Below are 19175 nucleotides of genomic sequence, written 5' to 3'. Positions count from 1 at the left end.
CTTATATTAGAAGGGATGGTGAACAACTGGTTTCTGGACACCAGATCGGTGCCAATCTTGACTTTTCAGATTTCTGTCATTTCCCATCTCCATTGTCTTTTTCCTAGACCGAGGAGTGCCTGTTGTCTTCACATTTTTATTTTTTTTTTGAACCATTTCTCTGAACTTGCCTTTTCAAAGGCTACATTTTCTAATTCTTTTCAATATTTTTTTTTGAGTGGGGGAAACTAGAACCGCATATGATTTTCAAAACATAGGTGACACATGGATTTATAGAGTAATATTTATATAGTGGCTATTTTTGAAAAGGACTTTAAAAAAATCCATTTTCAAAACACAGATTAACTTTATAGTATTCTAGTCATAATAGACCACTAAGATTAGATTACTACTGGGGAAGTAAATTTGTCTTTCGTACTGTAAGATGATAGTTTACCATAGAATTTAGCTATTTTGAGAACAAGGATGTGCACCAATATCAAATTATTGTTATTAGTGGTTTTAATGTCACTACTCACTTGTTGCAGAACAGCAAGAAATTGCACTAAATGGCTTGCAATTCACATTGTGATTGTAGAAAAATGACAGTGTGAATGGAAGGCTTTTATAGCCAGAGCTGACAGGCTAGGTGATTTGTTTGTATACTTTATCTCCTCAAATTACAGGTGCCTGCATGAAATGGCAACATCATTTGAAAGGATCTCTGGGCGAGAAACAGATTTACCTTAGTTTTACGATAGTCATGGATAATGGGGCACAATAAGGAAGAAGGGAAAAGAAACTGTAGCTTCATTTTAGCAAGCAGATTATTTCTACAGTGTATATTAATGTGCTTTCATTCTGTCTGCATTAAGCGCTCTTTAGATTTATAAATGTGTCTTGAGTTATAAGACCACAGGATTATCTTTGCTCACTGTGCCTAACAAAATGCCAGCACAAACACTAAAATTGCTAATCTATGTTCTGTCTTAAAGTTTGTCAGCAATTTTCTCACTGTTTGAGAAAGTGTTTCTGGACTGTATTGTGTATGTACCCTGTCCAGACAGTGAGAGACACATTATGAACGTATTTTCTTGCCTCACAAGTTGGGAATTATTTTTTTTTTAATTTGTAATATTTTTTTTGACATGCTGTGCTACCTGTTAGAGAGTGCAGTTGATACCAGACTTCCTTATGTGGCCTTTGAGAAGTAATTTTTTGACATATCATATGGAAATGAAACTGTTGGAACTGAGACACAGCAGTCACCTCTGTTTTATAAAGTTGATGATCATTTTCTGACTTATTCCTGGCACTTTCATCTAACTAGTGTGCAAAGGAACCTCACCAAAGCCTGCTTCACAGTATCCAGCCTGCGGCATTTCTGTGTTAGGAAAGCTAAAACTATGTACGATTCAGACACAAAACTCTGCGTATTACAGCAGTTACCTTAGCAGCCTATGGGCATAGATGCACTCGGAGTTAGGGGCTTTCAGCAACATGCTTTCTCTTGTGTTTTGTGAAATTCACCGAGCTGTCATGGGAGTATTAATGTGGCAGCAGGAAATGCACAAAGGAGAAGAATAGGGATGATGAAAACCCATGAAAAGCATCTGTCTTAATAAAATATTTCAGAACAGGTGTCTTAAGAATTCAAGGCTTTTAAGAATTTTTGGAAATCTGGAGTTTTCTTTATTCATTTGTTTTTAATCCCGTGCCAGGGGCAGAATTCCTGAGGTAGTGCTTTTCATGGCATTCCTTCTTATATCTATGATGTTTACGGTGATGGGCAGGAAATCATGGTTTTGACTTCTCAGAGAAGGAAAGGGGGACCAGATGATATACACTATCTTTTTCTGGTTTTCTGTGCCAGCATCATCTATACTGTGCACCCTTTTTCTCAGGCTTGATGGTAGAAACCCCTGCAACTATAAGCATGTTTCTTCTCCACAAGGACACATTTGCTCAACTGCTTGAGCTATTCCCAGTAATGGTGACAGCTGACAGAAGTGCTGCTGTGATGACAAATGTGAAATACAATTTATATGATGACGTACTGCTCCAGCATGAGAAAATTTTGTGCGTTTTGCACATACAAGCCCTTCTTTGTCTCTCAGATCTCAAAACCCTGCTTTTTTGACACTAGGCTTGCTGTAGGAATGCAGGCTCTAACACAGTCATAAGAGTATCCCGTATAAGAGATTATATATTGAACTGCCAGTATACAAACCCTTCTTATACAGAGATCAATGGTTATCATGCGAAGGTATTTAAATCTATTTAGAAACCTTTTTAACTAGTTTTAAAACAAAAGTCATAACCCAACCAGGAGCAATGAGTGATCTCTAAACATTTCCCAGTGAGGCTTAATATTTTTTAAAGGCCAAGAAAGAATTTGTGCTTATGGCACAAGTTAGTTTCATCATGTATTTTATATTTTATAGGCAAATTGTGTGAACAGCACAAAAAGACCTTGAAATACAAATGGGTTTTCTCTCAGTATTTTCAGGGAGGCAATAGAGAAAGAACTCTTCTGTATGATCTTCTAATGTGTTTTTTTGATCAATGAGTTACTGTGCCTTGATTCAGATGTCCATTATTGTTGTTGAATTGCATATATAATTTGTATTCATACTTTCCAGACAATACATGGCTGTGATGCAAAATGATTTTATGTTGAAGGGGAGCAATATAAGCAAAAGATGGAACATATATATGTATGTGCATAGCGAATGGGAATGATATGAAAAGAATGAGCTGAATAGGAAGATGAGACTGAATGAGAAAGGTGAACAAACTTCAGTATTTCTAAGTTCTTATTTATTGGTAAATTGATAGATATTTTAAGTATCTGAAGGAATAGTTACTGCAGACAGTATGGATGAATGATCGCTGTTGGAGGAAATAGTAGTCCATATCTTGGATAGAGTAGTAGAAGCAGAGTAAAAAAAAAAAAAAAAAAAAAAAAAAAAGTTAAGAAGACTCTAGCAAGCAATGCAAATAATTATAATTACTGGTGTATCATGAGAGTAATGCAATTACTGGAGTGAATTCACGCTACCCTATGGTATAGTGCCCTGGGAATACGGAGAAGCATTTGGTGCTGTTCATCTTTGATTGTAGAAGGAAGTTTGCGATGTTTAATAGCTTTAAACAACACTAGATCAGACTGCTTATTTACATCTTCAGCCCATTTTAGTGTTCAGAACACCAATTCCCTCTTCCTTGCTGCATTTAAATAGTAGATTTGAAAACATTTTTTTTTGTAGTTTCTTTATCCTGTCATTTTTGTAATGTTTCATGTGCTTGTATTTTACTAAGGCTATAAATCATCAGGACTTCTTTACAGGGATTCCAGTCCTGTTCAGATATTATGTGTCAACACTAAAATTCTATTTTTGAAATCATGCTTAGCATCTTTGTTTCCTTAGAAATGTATTTTAAAAGCCTCTGCTCAGTACTTCTATCTCTACAAGGAACAAGGTAATCTTGTAGGAGAAAATCAATAGAAAATTGTCTTGGTGTATTATTCTTCATTTTATGTCCAAATTCAAATGCTGCTGCTACTCCAAACAAACGTTTTTTTTAAAAAATAAATAAATAAATAAAGCACATGGCTTTAATTAGAGGAACTACAAGAAGAAAAGTGAGTAAAGAGTATTTCTTCTCTACTGCTTTCTGCTGAAATTATTCACTGACCTGTATGTGTAGTCTTTGCTTTCTTGATAAAACAGATTGTTGACATTCGTGGTGTGTATCTGCATCCAGGAAAGCAATATCTTGGCAGCAATATCTTTCTGTATTTTGAACAGTACTGAAACTATTAGCAGTTTTCAAGCAGTAAGCCTTGACCAAGGTGCACAGACTTCGTAGGCTTCTGTAGAAATTATTTGATTGTTCTGTGAACTGAGCTCCATTTTTTTCTTTCATTTGGTATCTAGCAATACAATTAAAACACCGTCTTGACTTGCAAGGTTGAAATCATCTTCCCCTTGGATTTCAGCAGGCACTGCATTTTTATTGTTATACAGTGCCTTAATAATACATTAGCGCAGACAATTTCGTTTTAGTGGTAACCTTCAGAGTTGTTTATTTTTCCCTTTCACAAATGTATAAAAATACAGCAAACGAAAGCCTTCTGTAGCAACGTACATTTAAAGCAAGATATCTCTGCTAGTACTGGTAACGTGCAGTCTTAAGCACTTGAGTAAGTAAAGGCACTTGACACTGATAAAAAGAGGTTCAGTTTCAGCACCTGTGCACATAGCGGTGCTGGCACGAGTGTGCACGGTCTTGAAAAGAGATTGTACTCCTTCCATGGTGACGATTAATTTATGTGTAGTAGATGACTAATCCATAAATGGTATTCTCACTACCTGTGCTAAGATGAGCAGAGGTCGTCCAGCCTGTTACACTCCACAACTGGATATAAAGAAAAGGAAGAAAAACACGGCAGGTGGCATGCCATGGTTAGGAAAATGTTGGAAACATTTTCAGCCTGGAATACCACTGTTCATTCGTTCCACTGAGACCCAGTGATCTGACTGTCCAGTCTTGTAGAAAGCAGAGTTGTCACGCTTGTCACTGAAAATACAGTTTTTGGTTAGTATCAGTTCTCAGTTAATCATAATGTTGCCATGGCTTAATGTAGACCATGAAGTGTAGATTTTTTTTAAGATGAAGTGGGTTTCTATTGGCATTGTTTCTGCATTAGTAATCATGTTGATATTTCTGCTTCTCCGAGTGATAGGTGGTATTTTAAAAAAACAAAACCAAAAAAAACCACTCCGTATCTACTTATGAAGCAAAGACCGTCATTTATATGGTCAGGTATCATGTTTTATATACATTTTTTTTCACACTGTGTTCACTCAAGTTTTTCATACATATGCACATACCTGTGTGCATAGTCTTTCATGCTGTTCATATATTGGTTGGAGCTGGTAGTGCCAACTTCAGGTTTTTTTTAGCAGGAAGTATCTACTAATATTATTTAGCTGTACAGGGCTTTACAAGACTTTGAATCATTCAGGCAGAAGCTTTGCATTCCAGTCTCAGTTTCATGATTTTTTTAAGAAGATGAGAGCTTGTTCTTTCAAAGAACAAAGTTAATAGAAAACAAAAATGGAGAAAACACTATTAAAAACAGTTGTGGAGAAGCTTTAGCATATGTTCTCAGCCTTTGAGGGTGCAAGGTAGGAAAGGAATTAAGACCAGGGATTGTTTCATGTGAAGGAGACGTTTTTGCTAATTCAATTTGTGCAGAATTGCCCATTTCTGACTAAGCTATAAACCTCTGCGAAAATGTTTGCGTGTGATTGACAGAGACTTGTTAGTAGTTTACCAGGTAAATTCTCATACAATTCCACCTGCTCAGTGTATATAAGCTCTGGAGCTGTACCTTAAAAACTAGAGGGTTTCTTCTGTGTTGCTGTATGTGGAGGCTGTTAGGAGGCAAGTTAAAGGAAGGGAGGGAGGGGCAAGAAGGTGGGATGGAGGGACTGATTCTGCCTGGCAAGGAAGGATAAAACCAGATGAGGATGCAGAGTTAACTAGCTGCAACCTTAGGAAGATAGAGCCACAGGTTCTGCGGTGTCTGGGGAGAGCTTTCCTTGAGGCTTTGGATAGAAGAGGTGACACCTGACTCCTGCCAGTCCTCTGCCAGCCAGTATCCATGCAATCCACTGGCAAAATCTCAGCCACACTATCTGCAGATGTAATAGAAAAATTCATCCTTTCTGCATCCATCCTTCATTCACTACGTGTTTACCAACTTTTGCATAAAATGAAGTGGGTGTCCTGGTTCTATGAATAATGTTCTTACCTTCTGGCCAACTTGAAAGCCCAGCCTATGACAACAATCCAGCAGGGTGGGAGAGAGATGGAAGAAATGAATTTATATTTAACACAAGTCTCTACTGCAGTGTCTATGCATGAGAGGATACAGGTGCTGATTGTTCAGACGATCTTACCTGTCTTGAAGCATGAGTGCTTGCCTTTGCAATACTAACAGCATTTTAATACAACTTCTATGTGGTCTGTCTGCAGATAAGCATGTGTACATACATATGCTGTGATGTACATACACATACCCATAAATATATCTGTTTCCATAACTCTGCTTAGACAAAAGTTTGTTAGACTGCAACAAGGAATAGGAATATTCAGTCAAAGTTAAAAGGTTAAAAATGTCTATTTTTACACATTGCTTTACTCCCCAAGGGTTTAAAAACCTTACATTAGAGTTAAGTCTAAGGTATGTTGAAATGCTTGCTTGAGAGGCAGCAATCTCAATAAAGCCATATTAATACTTCCAATATAACTGGAATGTTTGTCCTTTTAGTCATCCCTGCCCACCTCACCCATCACACTGTTACAAAAGGAAGGGTAACTTTGCAGGTCAGTTTGAGGGTGCTTAAGAAAGGGTTTTTTGTGCAAGAATTGTTCCCAGCACGTGGTGAAGTCTCATTGTCTGTGGATCTAAGGGGGCTTGGGGCGGGGGACAGGAATGTAGCGAAACACATGAAGTGGTAGTTGGTGATCAGTAGCAGGATTGTATAGGCACAAGAATGCACTATGAAAGGATTAGAAGAAGAAAAACTGTTGAAGTGGTTCAAAGGGAGTATGTCATACACAGGAATGTCTTCAAACACCATAAAGACATCAGAGGTGGAGACGGGGTAACTGAGGGGAAGGTCCAAGTTATCAAGGTGCTTCAAGGCAGCACCATAATTCTGACAGTGGAAATGAAAACGTCTACCTCAGAATTATTTTAAAAATGAGACATGGAGTTATGAGATCTCTTAAAAAAAAAAAAAAAAAAAAAAAAAGGAAAATTTGAATTTTTTGATGACTTCTGGTATGAACTTGAAAACCTCAACCATTCAGATATTCGATTTAACAGGAGGGCTTTTGTTGCCATCTACTGGTCTAAACAGGCAGTTTGCTCTTTTACTACAACTGTTCTAAGAGCCATTTGGAAAACGTTTGCTTACTGAAAAAATATTTTGGAGAGATTGTTTCAGTATATTCCTTAGGCAAGCTTATCTTTGGCATGGTATCAGACAAGTCGGTAGTTAGCTGTGTTGGCACGCCAAGCTTTATGAAAGGGGGTTCATTTAAACATCTGGAACCTGACGCACCCATAAACACACTCCAACACATGCTTCACTTTGGAAGAAATCAGCTCTAGGAACACAGAGGGTTTTGTGCGTATGCTGTGTAGTGCGTGTGTGTGCTTGCACTTTGAAAACTGGAGTTGTCAAGATTTCTTTCCACTTTTAACTTCCAAACTACTTAAGAATTGAGTAGGACTCAAAGAAAAGCTTTGTCTTAGTTTCTCAGAATTTCTGATTACTTCAAAGCCCCCCAGATTTGTAGGAGAGCTCAAAACTTGGAGGCTTGATTCAATTAAGTCTGAATCAAGTTATCAACAATGTCAATGACTTTAAAAATAGTTATGAAAGTGGAAGGCCTGATTCTGTGTCTTCTCAAGCAAGACACTCATGGAAACCATGGCCCCCTAATAAGATCTCTAGGATGAATGTTTAAATTCTCTAAACTGGAAAGCCTTTTATATATTTTTCTCTCTACTCAGTATGATGTTCCTAAGAGCTAGATTTGGGATACTTTTCCAGAGGCATCCATGCTGGCTGAAAAGTCATTGCCAGGCTTCACTATAACTCTGATCTATAATATGTTTCTCTCCCTTCAGATGAACTAGCTGTTTGCGTAAACACTTCCAGATTTGGGGTGTTCAAAATGAGGAATATCAGCAACAATATATTATTCAAATTTTTTAAACTATCCTTGATCATTGTGACTGAAACAGATAGAAAGGTGACGTGTCAATGGGGTAACCATTTCAGCTGGTATGCGGGTGTCTACAGCCTTCCACCCTCAATTACACAAGAAACTTCCCATGCAATGATTGCATCTGAAGAAATAGCTGGAAAAAGGAGATGAAGAAGCAACATTTTTTTCATGAAATGTCCTGATTTAGGGTTTTAAGCTATCATCTACTGAAGTAAGATGACAGAATTATGAGGGTTTTTTTTATTTTTCTTTTCTGTACAGCTCTCTTATGTTCACTTCTGAGCCTACTGTATCCTAACCTTCCTACTAATAGCAGTTGTTTACGGATCTTAACCAAAGCTTTTGTATTCATTGTCACTCGTTGTTTTGTGTTTTTTTTGTGGTTTTTTTTTTTTTTTTTTTTTTTTTTTTTGTGTGTGTGTCTTTATTCTCTCACAGCTACAAGCCCCAAGTGTGAAAGGCTTTGATTTTGCTAAGCAGCATCTGGGCCAGCACAATAAAGATGATGTCCTGATTATCCACGAGCCAGCTCCTTTACCAGGACCTATTAAGGACACTACCCCATCTGAAAATGGAGATGTGCCCAGCCCCAAGTCCAAGATTTCCTCAAAGCCTTCAAAGACTGTCCGACACAGAGGGAGGTCAGTTCCCAGAGAAAAAACAAACTGTAGAAGATGACTGCTGTTTACTATACTTTTAGGGCAAATTTAGTTGACAGAACTCTGTTCCAGAGCTCCAGGACCTGTATTTTCTACTCATCTATCTTTATCCCAGCTTATGTTTATCATGAAGTTGTGAGAATTTGGTGTCTATATTTCTCTTAATGGCATCATGCCCAGTTGAGAGGGGTGCTTAGGTCACAACTGGGTTGGTTAGAGTCAATTTGTTAGTAGTGTACTGGAAACAAAAAGTGTGTGCTTTCTGGTATGTTCTCTTTGTAGTCATCCCTAGCTAGAAAGGATTGCATTTTTAGGATAGGAGCTGTAACAGCTTAGCAATAAAGAAGGATATGTGCATTTATTATAATAATAATAATAATTAAAAAAAAAAAAAGGCTAAGTGGGAAGGCAATAGGTAGAAAAGAAGCGTAGCCCTGAGGAGAAAATCTTCACTGTGGGAGAAAAACAAAGGCAGTGCTGAATGAGTTTAGAGAGAAACTAATGGTGGTTCTTCCTGAGCTGCAGGTCTGTGGCACAGTTTGCTCCTCACCTCAACCTGTGCTTCCTCTAAAGCTCCAGTTGCCCTAAGGTCCTGGCTTCATCTTCCCCACATAAGTTTCATACAGCTCAATTTCCACCTTCCAAGGTGCTGAATGGGTCTTCCTAACTCCATAGAAGCTTTGCAAGCAATGGACTACGAGTGGCACAGTGGAAGGAGGGCAACATTGGAAAATAATTTAAAAAAAAAAAAAAAAAGTTTAGCTAACTTGTTTTGGTGTAGCTTAAATAAATTAATATAAATCAGAAGGACAACTGTTCCTGTATTTCTTTGTAAAATCTCAAAAGTGGCTTAAGACAGAGATGATTATCAGGGGGATGGGAAAGTGTCTATGTTCATATGCATATAAGAAATAAATTTAAACTTCAGGTTGGTACTGTATTTCATCTAGAATAATTCAGAAAATGAAATAGGGAAAATTTTTGGAAGCCAACATTGTAATGCTTCCCCTGAAGACAATAATAAATTGATGATCAAATTTGGAACAAAGGTTTTTTTTTTTTTTTTTTTTTTTTTTAAGTCTCTAAATTCAAACACTTTGATTTCAAAAGAAGAGTTTTCTACCCCTCTCTTGTTCACCCTTAAGAGCAAACCTCTCCTTAGGCTTAACTATGGAGGTGTTATCATCATCTCCATTACGTGCTGACATACCCATGTCAGCTTTAGTTTTAAAACACTTATTTCCTGAGGGAGAATTTGAAATGTGAAAGTGTGATGTATTGGTTTTAGCTGTTTTCTGTTTTGTAAGATAATACAGGACTCACTTCATCACAGTGCAATTCAGGATTGTACACCGCATGCCACTAAATACAGTGGTGATGTGAGCACACACTCCACATCAGTAAAAGACAGAGAACAAGACAAACAGTCGGGATCAGAAAGCACAGCATCTCTAGTCCCCAGCTGAGAGTTGGACCTGTTTTTTGGCTTGAAAAGATAAAACCGTGTACTCTGCAGAACTTAAAAATGGCTGTCATGGGTTTGACACTATTGTATGTTTCCTATGATACATTTATTGATAATTTAGATAGACTGAAGAAAGCATGAAGGAAAACAAGGCACAATGAGGTGAAACAAAATCAGTAGCGTATCTGGAAACAGAACTCTTACACTGTTTGCTGAACCATGACAAAGATGATGGAGGAGAAAGCTCTACCCATCTATTCCACCTTAGAAAAGAGTAAAAGATGCAGTGGTGCAGATCTGTAAGCCTATTGAGAACCATTTCTCCTTTTATCCTTGCTAATATTTTTATTGGGATGTGACTTACTAATATTGCAGTACCGCAAAAAGAAATGAAATACAGCGTTTCATTATGAGTAGAAAAATGGGGAGATGAATTCAGAACATTGCCTGCTGGAAGCAGTAGATTTAACTTTCTATTAACTTGTCTGGCTGGCTGTAGTTATCTTAGTTTGTGTGCTCTACAATGGTTGACGTTTAGCTGAGAGCTTCAGTTACTAGTGCTGATAGACATCTAGCTCAAGCAAATCTTGCGCTTAACAAGGTTAATACACAGACTAGTGCACAGTGTAAGTAAATCAGTGAAGGAGTAGACTATGAATGTTCACAAGATAAAGTCACTAGAGAAACTATCACAAATGCTAATCCCATGTGAAAGACAGGCTTTGGTGCTAGCTGAGCAGTAGCATATGCCCTATGTTTTTGCTATTTTTACACTATCTGAATAATTTCTTTAGGGGAAAGTCACATTTTTTTGGTATGTTTCTGAGATTGTATAATTTGTAAGTAACAAATGTTTTTAAGGCTCTAATGACTGAATGGGATAAATATATGTAAAAGTGGTGTTTGTTTAACTTTGTTTAAGTAGGCAGGAAAATATGCACATGGACTTGTATCATTAGCAAGATAACACCAAGTTAGCAAGTCTGAATATTAAAATAATTACCTATGTAGTTTTCTCCTTGCTAATATAATTCCTTTCTGTCTGAAAAGTAAACTTGCTACTTACACATGCAGTGTTTTCTTGAAGTTAATTTTAAAGGAAAGTTTAGTTAATAATCTTGTCATGTGTGAGTCCTGTTGCAGTTGGTTTTCACACGCAACAACAATGAATGTCTAAATATGATAATTTATTATAAATGTACTTATAAACAGAGGAAAATATTAGCAGTCTTCACGAGATATATTAACACAGGATTCTTTGCATGTGAGAACTGTATCCCATTACAAACTTATGTTACATGTTGTTTTGTTTGTTTTTTAATGTTTGTGGCAGAGTTTCACCATCAGATGCTGACTCCACAGCTAGTGAACAATCCAGCGGGAGAGAGACAGGAGAGGAAACTGCAAGACCGTCGACTGCAAATGAGGGTAAACCATGCAGAGGAGCGAAGAAGGGTGAGTTACTTTTTTTAACTTGTGTACACTAGCAGTGCATTACTCAGGTAGGTGAAGAGTTACTCTAGTGATGTAACTTCTCTGGACTCATATTTCACGACTAATTTTTCTGTTTTGTGACCTTTACTGACAATGTTAACTGCCTGCAAGATTGTTACCAACATAGCCACTACAGTTATGCCTAAATTGAAAGAGGTTTGCCAGGGTTATGTGGGAGAGTAGAGGAAAGAAGGTTCACTGCTGTTAAGCCCTTAAGTACAAAAGCTTGCTGGAATGAAAGGTATGTGTAGATCTTCAGTTTCAACAGAAGAAACTACACCACAAGATCCCTTTGTCAAGATGCCTTCATGATTATGCTTTAGAAAGAGGAAAATACAGAGCTAATACATCAACAACAGCTTTTTTTTTTTTTTTTTTTTTGGTAAAGAATCATCTTCTTACCGTGTAAAATGTCACTGTTTTCCTTGGAGGATCCACGAGATATATCTCAGAATCCTCAGAATATATTCAGTTCTCTATTTAAAAGTTGATGAAACACTGCAAGATTAATTTCATTTTATTAATTAAAATATCTTTTTAAATTATTTTCCTGTTTAAAAGTCTGTGGTCAACTGTGCCTACACAGAGTGTTGTTTTTGAGAGCTTTTTGGATATTAATGACTTGATCCTTGCTTGAGCTTTTAGTTACCAGATCTTTGGCTTAAATTACAATGGCTTTCCTAGAGAAAATTCCAATACTGACAAAAGAAACTGGTGAACAAGATCTTTAATGTTCTTTCCAACCCAAACCATTCTATGATATCCCCATCTGTTCTTAATACAAGTGGTCTTGTTACCACCAGAAACTAAGAAGAAAATATATATTAGGAGCACTCTCTTTTGGTATACTGAATGTGTTCCCACATATTCTATGAAATACCAACTGAAATATAAAGATGATTACTGGGGAATGCAATGCCAGAGAAATTCAGATCATAGTAGACATTCTTCAACTTATGCTCATGTTGAAGAAATGAGATTTAGAGGAATATGTAAGACAGTCACTTTATATAAAATGCTAGGCCTTAGCTGCTTAAATGGCAAGTTAGATAGTATCTGATTCTTAGATTTTCATAATGTGCACTACTTTTGGAAGAACCATGGTGATAGACCAGGCTTTGCTCTATGATTGTGGGGTGCAAGACAAAGTGAAAGATGTGCTAGTGTGGCTAGAAAGTTAAACTTCCTAATAGATGTGAACATTCAGCAAGCAATGTACGTTATGCAATTTATGAAGAGATACCATACTGTTGGTATGTATATTTTCGGTGCCTTAGGTTTGCACTACAGACTAGAAATCATGCGTAAGTAAATACATAGAAAAACAATTATATTATGACAGAGGTTATCTCAGGCCAGCTGCTTGTTTTATGATGTGCTTCAGCCTATCTGACTTCAATTCTTTTGGCCTGATTTAGTGCTGTACTCTTTCATCTTACCTGGGGACTCCATTTTTGTCTCCCTGTTTTTCATCTGTATTAAAAACTTACATAAGGTTTAGCAAGTCCTTTTGCTGTGGAAATATCATATATAACCGTGTCCAAATTATCTAACAAAGACAGCAAGAATATTGTGTGGAAACTGTCCTTTGTACCTGTGATGCCTTTACTTGATCAAATATACTATTTCTTCATCATCTGGTGTCTCGTTTGGTAATCACAGCATTTTTAGTATTCAGAAATGGTGATCACAGTACCAATGATTTGGAAATCATGCTATTTTTAGTGTTCAGAATTGCCCCCTCTGTAGAGGCCTACGTGTCATTTAAATGACAGATCCAGCTCCCTTTTTGTGCAGCTGAGGCTTGGCAGTTGGGTCCAAGTTCATGCATTTTATTCAAAAGTAAACACAACTATCTTACTGCTGTGTTTTTTTCCAGTTGCCATTCCAGCTGAATTATTTGTAGTAATTACTGTGTTATCTCTTCTTTTTTCCTTTATGTTGTCAGGAGCAAATAGAGTGGGTAAGTAACCAGAGCTGGTAGTTGAGTGTGAGTATGAATAGAGGTGTTGGGGTAGCTGTAATTATATCTTAAGCATGGAAGGATTTCTTGCCTGAGTCTAAAAAAACAAAATTGCTTTTGAGCTATTGATATATAAAGAGTTCTCAAAAACACAAATTATAGCCATACAATATAGGCTATACAAGCACATTTTTCTAATTTTCTTCAAATTCTTTCCAATTATTGAGGAAAATACCCTCGCTGTGAAGGGAGGCAGCTGTTGGTACTGAAACTTAGCTTGGTATAAACAAGCTACAGATATTGTTAGTTAGCCTCTTTACTGAGACAAACATGGGCTACTTGCAAAGAAGCTCAAGCATTTTCCTGTGAAATAGTGTTTCATTGGTCAGGACTGAGACGTAGTAAAGGCGGGACAGGAGAAAGCTGGCACTGTCTTGATAGTGCATACCATATCCAGTGATAAATCTAGGACTGTGGTCTCTAACAGCAATTTCCATCTTACAATATTAGGTGGGGATGGGTGTAAAGCTGGCTATGATACTTTGCATTGTTGGGTTTGTACTACAGACTAATGAGAGACATAATTTTCTGGGATGCAAATAAACTGTGTGAAGATCTGAAAGTGCGTAATGATTCAAATACTAGTGGATCAGTGAGAGTCTGATAAGACTGACTTCTTGTGATTTTGTATTAAACTTTATGCACCTTGGTTCTGTCTCCTGCCTTCCTCAGTCTCCCGCTGCATTGTTTTTCATTTGAAAACATAGCTTCCTACAGAGCAATTAATTTCCCTGACATTTCAGTTTAGTTAGCAGTTTCAATCCAGGAAACATTGATCCTGACATGTGACCTATATGAACTAGTTGTTTAAACCTGTTTTGCCCATTATTTGGGATTCAGTTCCTCTTCATTATTTGTCAGCTTCAGCTGTCTAGTCCAAGATGGAAGTTTCAGATGGTGCAATCTACTAGCTGTATAAGGAGGATTTTCTAACTATGAACAATAGCTTAATATAATAATTTGAAATGAGAAATCATTCACTCTTTCAAAACTTTTAAAGGATCTAATTCGTATATTGAGTTTGAAGCAGCCTCCCCTTTCATTGTATCTATGCAGCACTGTGTGGTTCCCAGTTTTCCAACATACTTTACTGTATTTCCATCTAGTTTTGTCTTTATAGGCACATGGAGTATACACAACTTGTATAAAGGCCTGGTGCAGCAGAGACATTTTTGTGTGCATCTCTTCTGCAAAAAAGAGTAGTTTTTAATGTTACTGTAGAGCCTTACCAAAATTTGATAGTGGAACTTTTGGACAGTTTTACAAAATAAAAGCAGTTTCAGCAAAGAGGCATCTGCCAAGCACTTGTTTATTTGTGCAATATGGTAGATTATGAATGAAATGATAAAGGTTCAGAGTGGGTGCTTAGGGTAATTTAATATACTGGACCCTGCTACCCAAATGGGATGAAAATAAACATAACATTTTATGTTGGAGGTCAGTAAGTTTTGAGAACTGCTGTTAGACTGTAAACATTAGAAAAATGATAAATATGTGGGGAAAATGGGAAAGGAGTATGCAGAACTTCAGATTTCCATTGCACTCCATGATTACTCTGATGAGGGACTTGCACTAAATGCTCAATATACGTTGCACCTCTGTGGGAGGCGATGTTTGCATGCTTCTAAGAAATGCATGAAGATGGGGCCCATTAATGATTGTGGAGATGACAAATGGTAAAGATCATATAGGTAGCCACAAAAGAGGGGTAGATATATTTCATTTAGGTTCTGTGCCTTGCAGAAAGTTTAGGGGACAAATCTTGAGTGGAACTCTAACTTCTCTTTAAGGACACATGTATAGGAAAGTCACACTTTTAAGTGATGCATTCAGTTTATAAACATGTATATTTGACAATGCATTGATCAAGTCTGAGAAATTTGAAAAACAAGAATTTTGATTAGTGTGCGGGCAGATTGTTTTCCAGCTGAAAGTAATGTAGTGTGAATATAATGTACCATTCGTTCTGTCTCCTGATCCCTCTTTGTGCTAGGAGAGGGAAGTAAAGGAGCACAAAGCACACATGGGTATTAGGGCTGAAGATGTATCTTGCTTCTGTTCTTTTCCATAAAGAACAGAATGAAATTACCTAAAAAACTGTTAAAAATAAACCCAGGGCACAGGATGTGAGGTGCAGGGCAGTCCCTGTGGCCGAGGGGCAGCCTTTCTCTCTGGCAAGCCAAATGACATGGGGAGCCAGCCCCAGAAAAGGGACCTCAGACCCCCCAACCCTCCTCCTTGTCCACGTGAGGGCATCTTCCAGGCTGCTCCCATCACAGTCACCTTTGGCCACATGTGGGCCACTCCATCACAGTGGCCACCACTGCCCTGGGCCCTATAAAATAGGCCCCTGAAGCTGGTCCACCACTTGCTGAGCATCTCGGCCCTCTGACTGCCAGCTTGTGCGGCAGGAAGAAGTCCAGAAGAGCAAGGCAAGCAGCAGGCCTCTTGGTGTGCGGGGACGGCCATGCAGTCTGGTGAAGCACCAAGAAGGAATGCACCTGAGCAGAAGGAGAGGTGTTGTGGGCAGAGGGATAGCGCCAGCGGCACAAGAGACACCAGTGCCCAAGGGACCTCTGGTGCCCAGCCCACAGACAGATACAGGCGGTATCACTGGCACCGCAACAATGCAGGGAACAAGCTGGCCCCTCAAACACCCAGCGACAGGGGGCCTGGGCCTTGCCATAGGAGCAACAGTGATGTGGGGTGAAGGTGGGAGCATCAGAGCCACGGGAAGCAGAGGCATGCCCATAGTCTGGAGCACAGTGCGGGACCCAGTAATGGCCATAAACCAGGCAGCACTGTTGGACCCATGCATGAAAATCAAGCCAACAGTGGCATGGGACCGAGGAGTGGGACTGGATGACACCCTGGTTCAGTGCCCTGGCCTGAGAACATTCCTGATAGAAGGCATCCCGTTTGGGCAGTTCCAGGCAAGGACTGGCTTAGCCTTCTGCCCAGCACTGTGGAGCCCATGGAGGTGGATCCACCAGATATGGAGGAACGGATGTAATTGGATCCACCTCTGCCAGAATAGAGCTGGGACTACTGCAGCATGTCTTTGTGCTCTGCCATCTGAGAGCACCAACAGCATCGCAGGAGTGCCCAGCGAGCCCCCTGCTCATTGCTCAGGCTCCATTGCAAGCATTAGCTTGGAGACACCAAACACCACGGACATCCTGCAGGCCCACCTGCAAGATGTCCTGGCAATAAACATCACTTGCCAATTCTCAGGGGTTGTGTGAGTGCTTCTTTTTTTGGGGGGATGGGCTAAAGTTGCACCAGGGGAGGTTTAGGTTGGATATTAGGAAAAAATCCTTTACCAAAAGGGTTGTTGGGCTGCCCAGGGAAGAGGCTGAGTCACCATCCCTGGAGGTGTTGAAAAGATGTAGGGTAGAGATGTAAAGTTTAGTGATAAAGTTTAGAGATGTTTGGTGGAGGTCTCGTTAGTGTTAGGTCAGAGGTTGGACTCGGTGGTCTTGGAGGTCTCTTCCAACCTAGGTGATTCTGTGAGCAAATAACCTGCTGTGGTCTTCTGCAGAAGATGATATCATTCAGTCCTCTTCTAAACCCTATGCTTCATTAGCAGCAAGTGTTGCCAATGCATTATAGCAGTGGCTGTTTTCTTTTCCTTCTATTCTGTTGGAGTTGAGCTGGGTTGATCATCAATTGAAAGTACATTTGTACTCTTTGTTCTGATTTGAATCTAAGAACCACAGCCTGTTACTAGAAGTCCATGCAAGGATGTGGGACCGTGTGCCTCTACTCCACTGTGTTCATCCAGAGGAAGAGTCACAGACTGTAACCTCCAATTATATTTTGTGGAGGAAAACAGTTTAGTAATTTGAGAATTTGCAGTGTTACCATACAGACAAAGTAAATTCTTACTTCTGAAGTCTTCAGTAATTTTTGCAAGCCCAGTCCATGTAATGGTTCACATTGTAGGCATAGCTCCAGAAAAAAAAAAAAACGTAAATGTGTTTTATGTGCTTAACTGCAAACCACTGGGGTGATCCTACAGATTTCAAGTCTTTCAGGGAGGCAACCCATTCCTACTGAAGTGATTAGACATTTGCTGGACCAGGGCTGTAACTTTCAACATGTATTGATCTCCATAATGTCATCTGGCGTTCATAGTTGAGTCCATATGACCCCTTCAAAAATTACAACATGGCAATTTTTGTACAGCTTGCACATTAGTATGTACAATGTTTATCCTGTCACAAAGAAGAACACAGTGCTTAAGAGCTGTAATCAGTAAAATATCTTTAAAATTCTTGGTGCTTTGTGTCATGTTATAAGTCTTTTTTTTTTTTTTTTAAGTTGATATATTGGTCCTTCTACCACTTAATAACTGCATTTGTCGTGTGACATCTCTTGCTGCTCTTTTAAACTCCATAGAGGAATTTGCATCTCCATAGGTACTGATAAGAGGAACCATTAGCAGTATGTACTTGAACAGCCTTTTATGGACCAAAGTGGATTGAGACTTTGAGGATTTGCAAATGCCAAAAGCTTGATTTACAGAAATAAAGAATGACAGCTCACCTTCTGGAGATGTAGTGGGAAAACGTTTATACATTACAAACTACTGGGCCAACTTCTTGTAGGCTAAATGTGAATCAGCTGGAAGACCTAAAGGACTAATTAGACACAGATGTGAAATATCTCAAAGTCTCATAGCAAAGGATCTGTAGAGCTTGACGTTTGACTGAGATAACCCTAGCAACACTGCTTTACTCTGTATTTGTTCTGGTAATTCAGGACCTCCTCAGACCAGCAGTGGAAATGAGCAGCACTCCTCAGCCTCGATCTTTGAACATGTGGATAGGATGTCGCGTTCCTCAGATGCAAGCAGACGGGTCCCAAGCAAGATCCAGCTGATCGCTATGCAGCCGATGGCAGCACCTCCCATTCAGAATTCTGTGCTTTCTGATCGAGTAGCAGAGACCAACAAAATTAATAAAGAGGTATCTGTTAAGTGCTTTGAATGTCTGTGGGAGAATACATGCTCAGCAAAGTGGGAAGTGAAAAGGGTCCAGTTTCTTTCTTGTCAGGACTTCCTCATTATTTCCCAAGGAGTGGAATTTTAGCAAGTTTCAGGAATTATCTTGTTTCCATACCTAGAGACAAACGGATCTGTTTTAAGCATTGCCTAAACCAAAATTTAAACAGTAAGAATGGAGCCAAATTGGCAGCATACCTTGTGTTATCATTCTTTTCCTAGCCAGCAGGACATGATTTGTGAGCGTAGTGTAAGAGTTGGAACGCCTAGCCCACCTTGGGTTTCATTCTGCACCATTCTTTTGGCTTTTCAGCAACTCAGGTTGTGGGTTATACAAGCAAGTTATTTCAGGACATTCTAGGGTGTGAATTTGCAGCACATTAATTGTTTCCAACTTAAGATGTGTTTATTAGCTGGTGAACGTTCAGAAACTTCCTGCCTTTTCTGAGGCTCAGGTTACTGTAAACAGAATAAGAACATGCCTGGGACATTAGTAATGTGCTGTAAAACCACGTCATCTACTGCCTGACATTAGTCTCTATGTGTGGGTCCTGGTTTTTGTATGGGGTGTAAGATGGCCTCTTCCCATAATTCAGAGTAGAAAACTGATGAAAACTTTAACTTAAATGTGTTAAAGTACTGTGTTTCTCAGGACCTTACAGAAGAGAGGTAAATGTATATATGTAGTATGCATAGTCAAAGAGGGTCCCCAAAACAGAAGTTTGATTATATTGT

At 38.8% G+C, this 19175-nt stretch overlaps 1 protein-coding gene across 2 annotated transcripts in view; it reads left to right on the top strand.

The window, feature by feature from the left end:
- The window catches only part of KIAA1549, a 138795-nt gene that overhangs the window by 102004 nt on the left and 17616 nt on the right, over positions 1-19175 (top strand). For both annotated transcript variants that reach the window (XM_084295904.1, XM_084295905.1), the window contains exons 11-13: positions 8233-8435; positions 11252-11373; positions 18200-18405. In XM_084295904.1, the coding sequence (XP_084152030.1) occupies positions 8233-8435; positions 11252-11373; positions 18200-18405 (531 nt within the window). The remainder of the gene's footprint in view (positions 1-8232; positions 8436-11251; positions 11374-18199; positions 18406-19175) is intronic.

The sequence above is a fragment of the Netta rufina genome, assembly GCF_964035555.1.
Source record: "Netta rufina genome assembly, chromosome: 1".
Taxonomy (NCBI): Eukaryota; Metazoa; Chordata; class Aves; order Anseriformes; family Anatidae; genus Netta; species Netta rufina.
The sequence above is the reverse complement of the archived record's forward strand: the minus strand, read 5'-3'. Positions and strand labels throughout refer to the sequence as shown.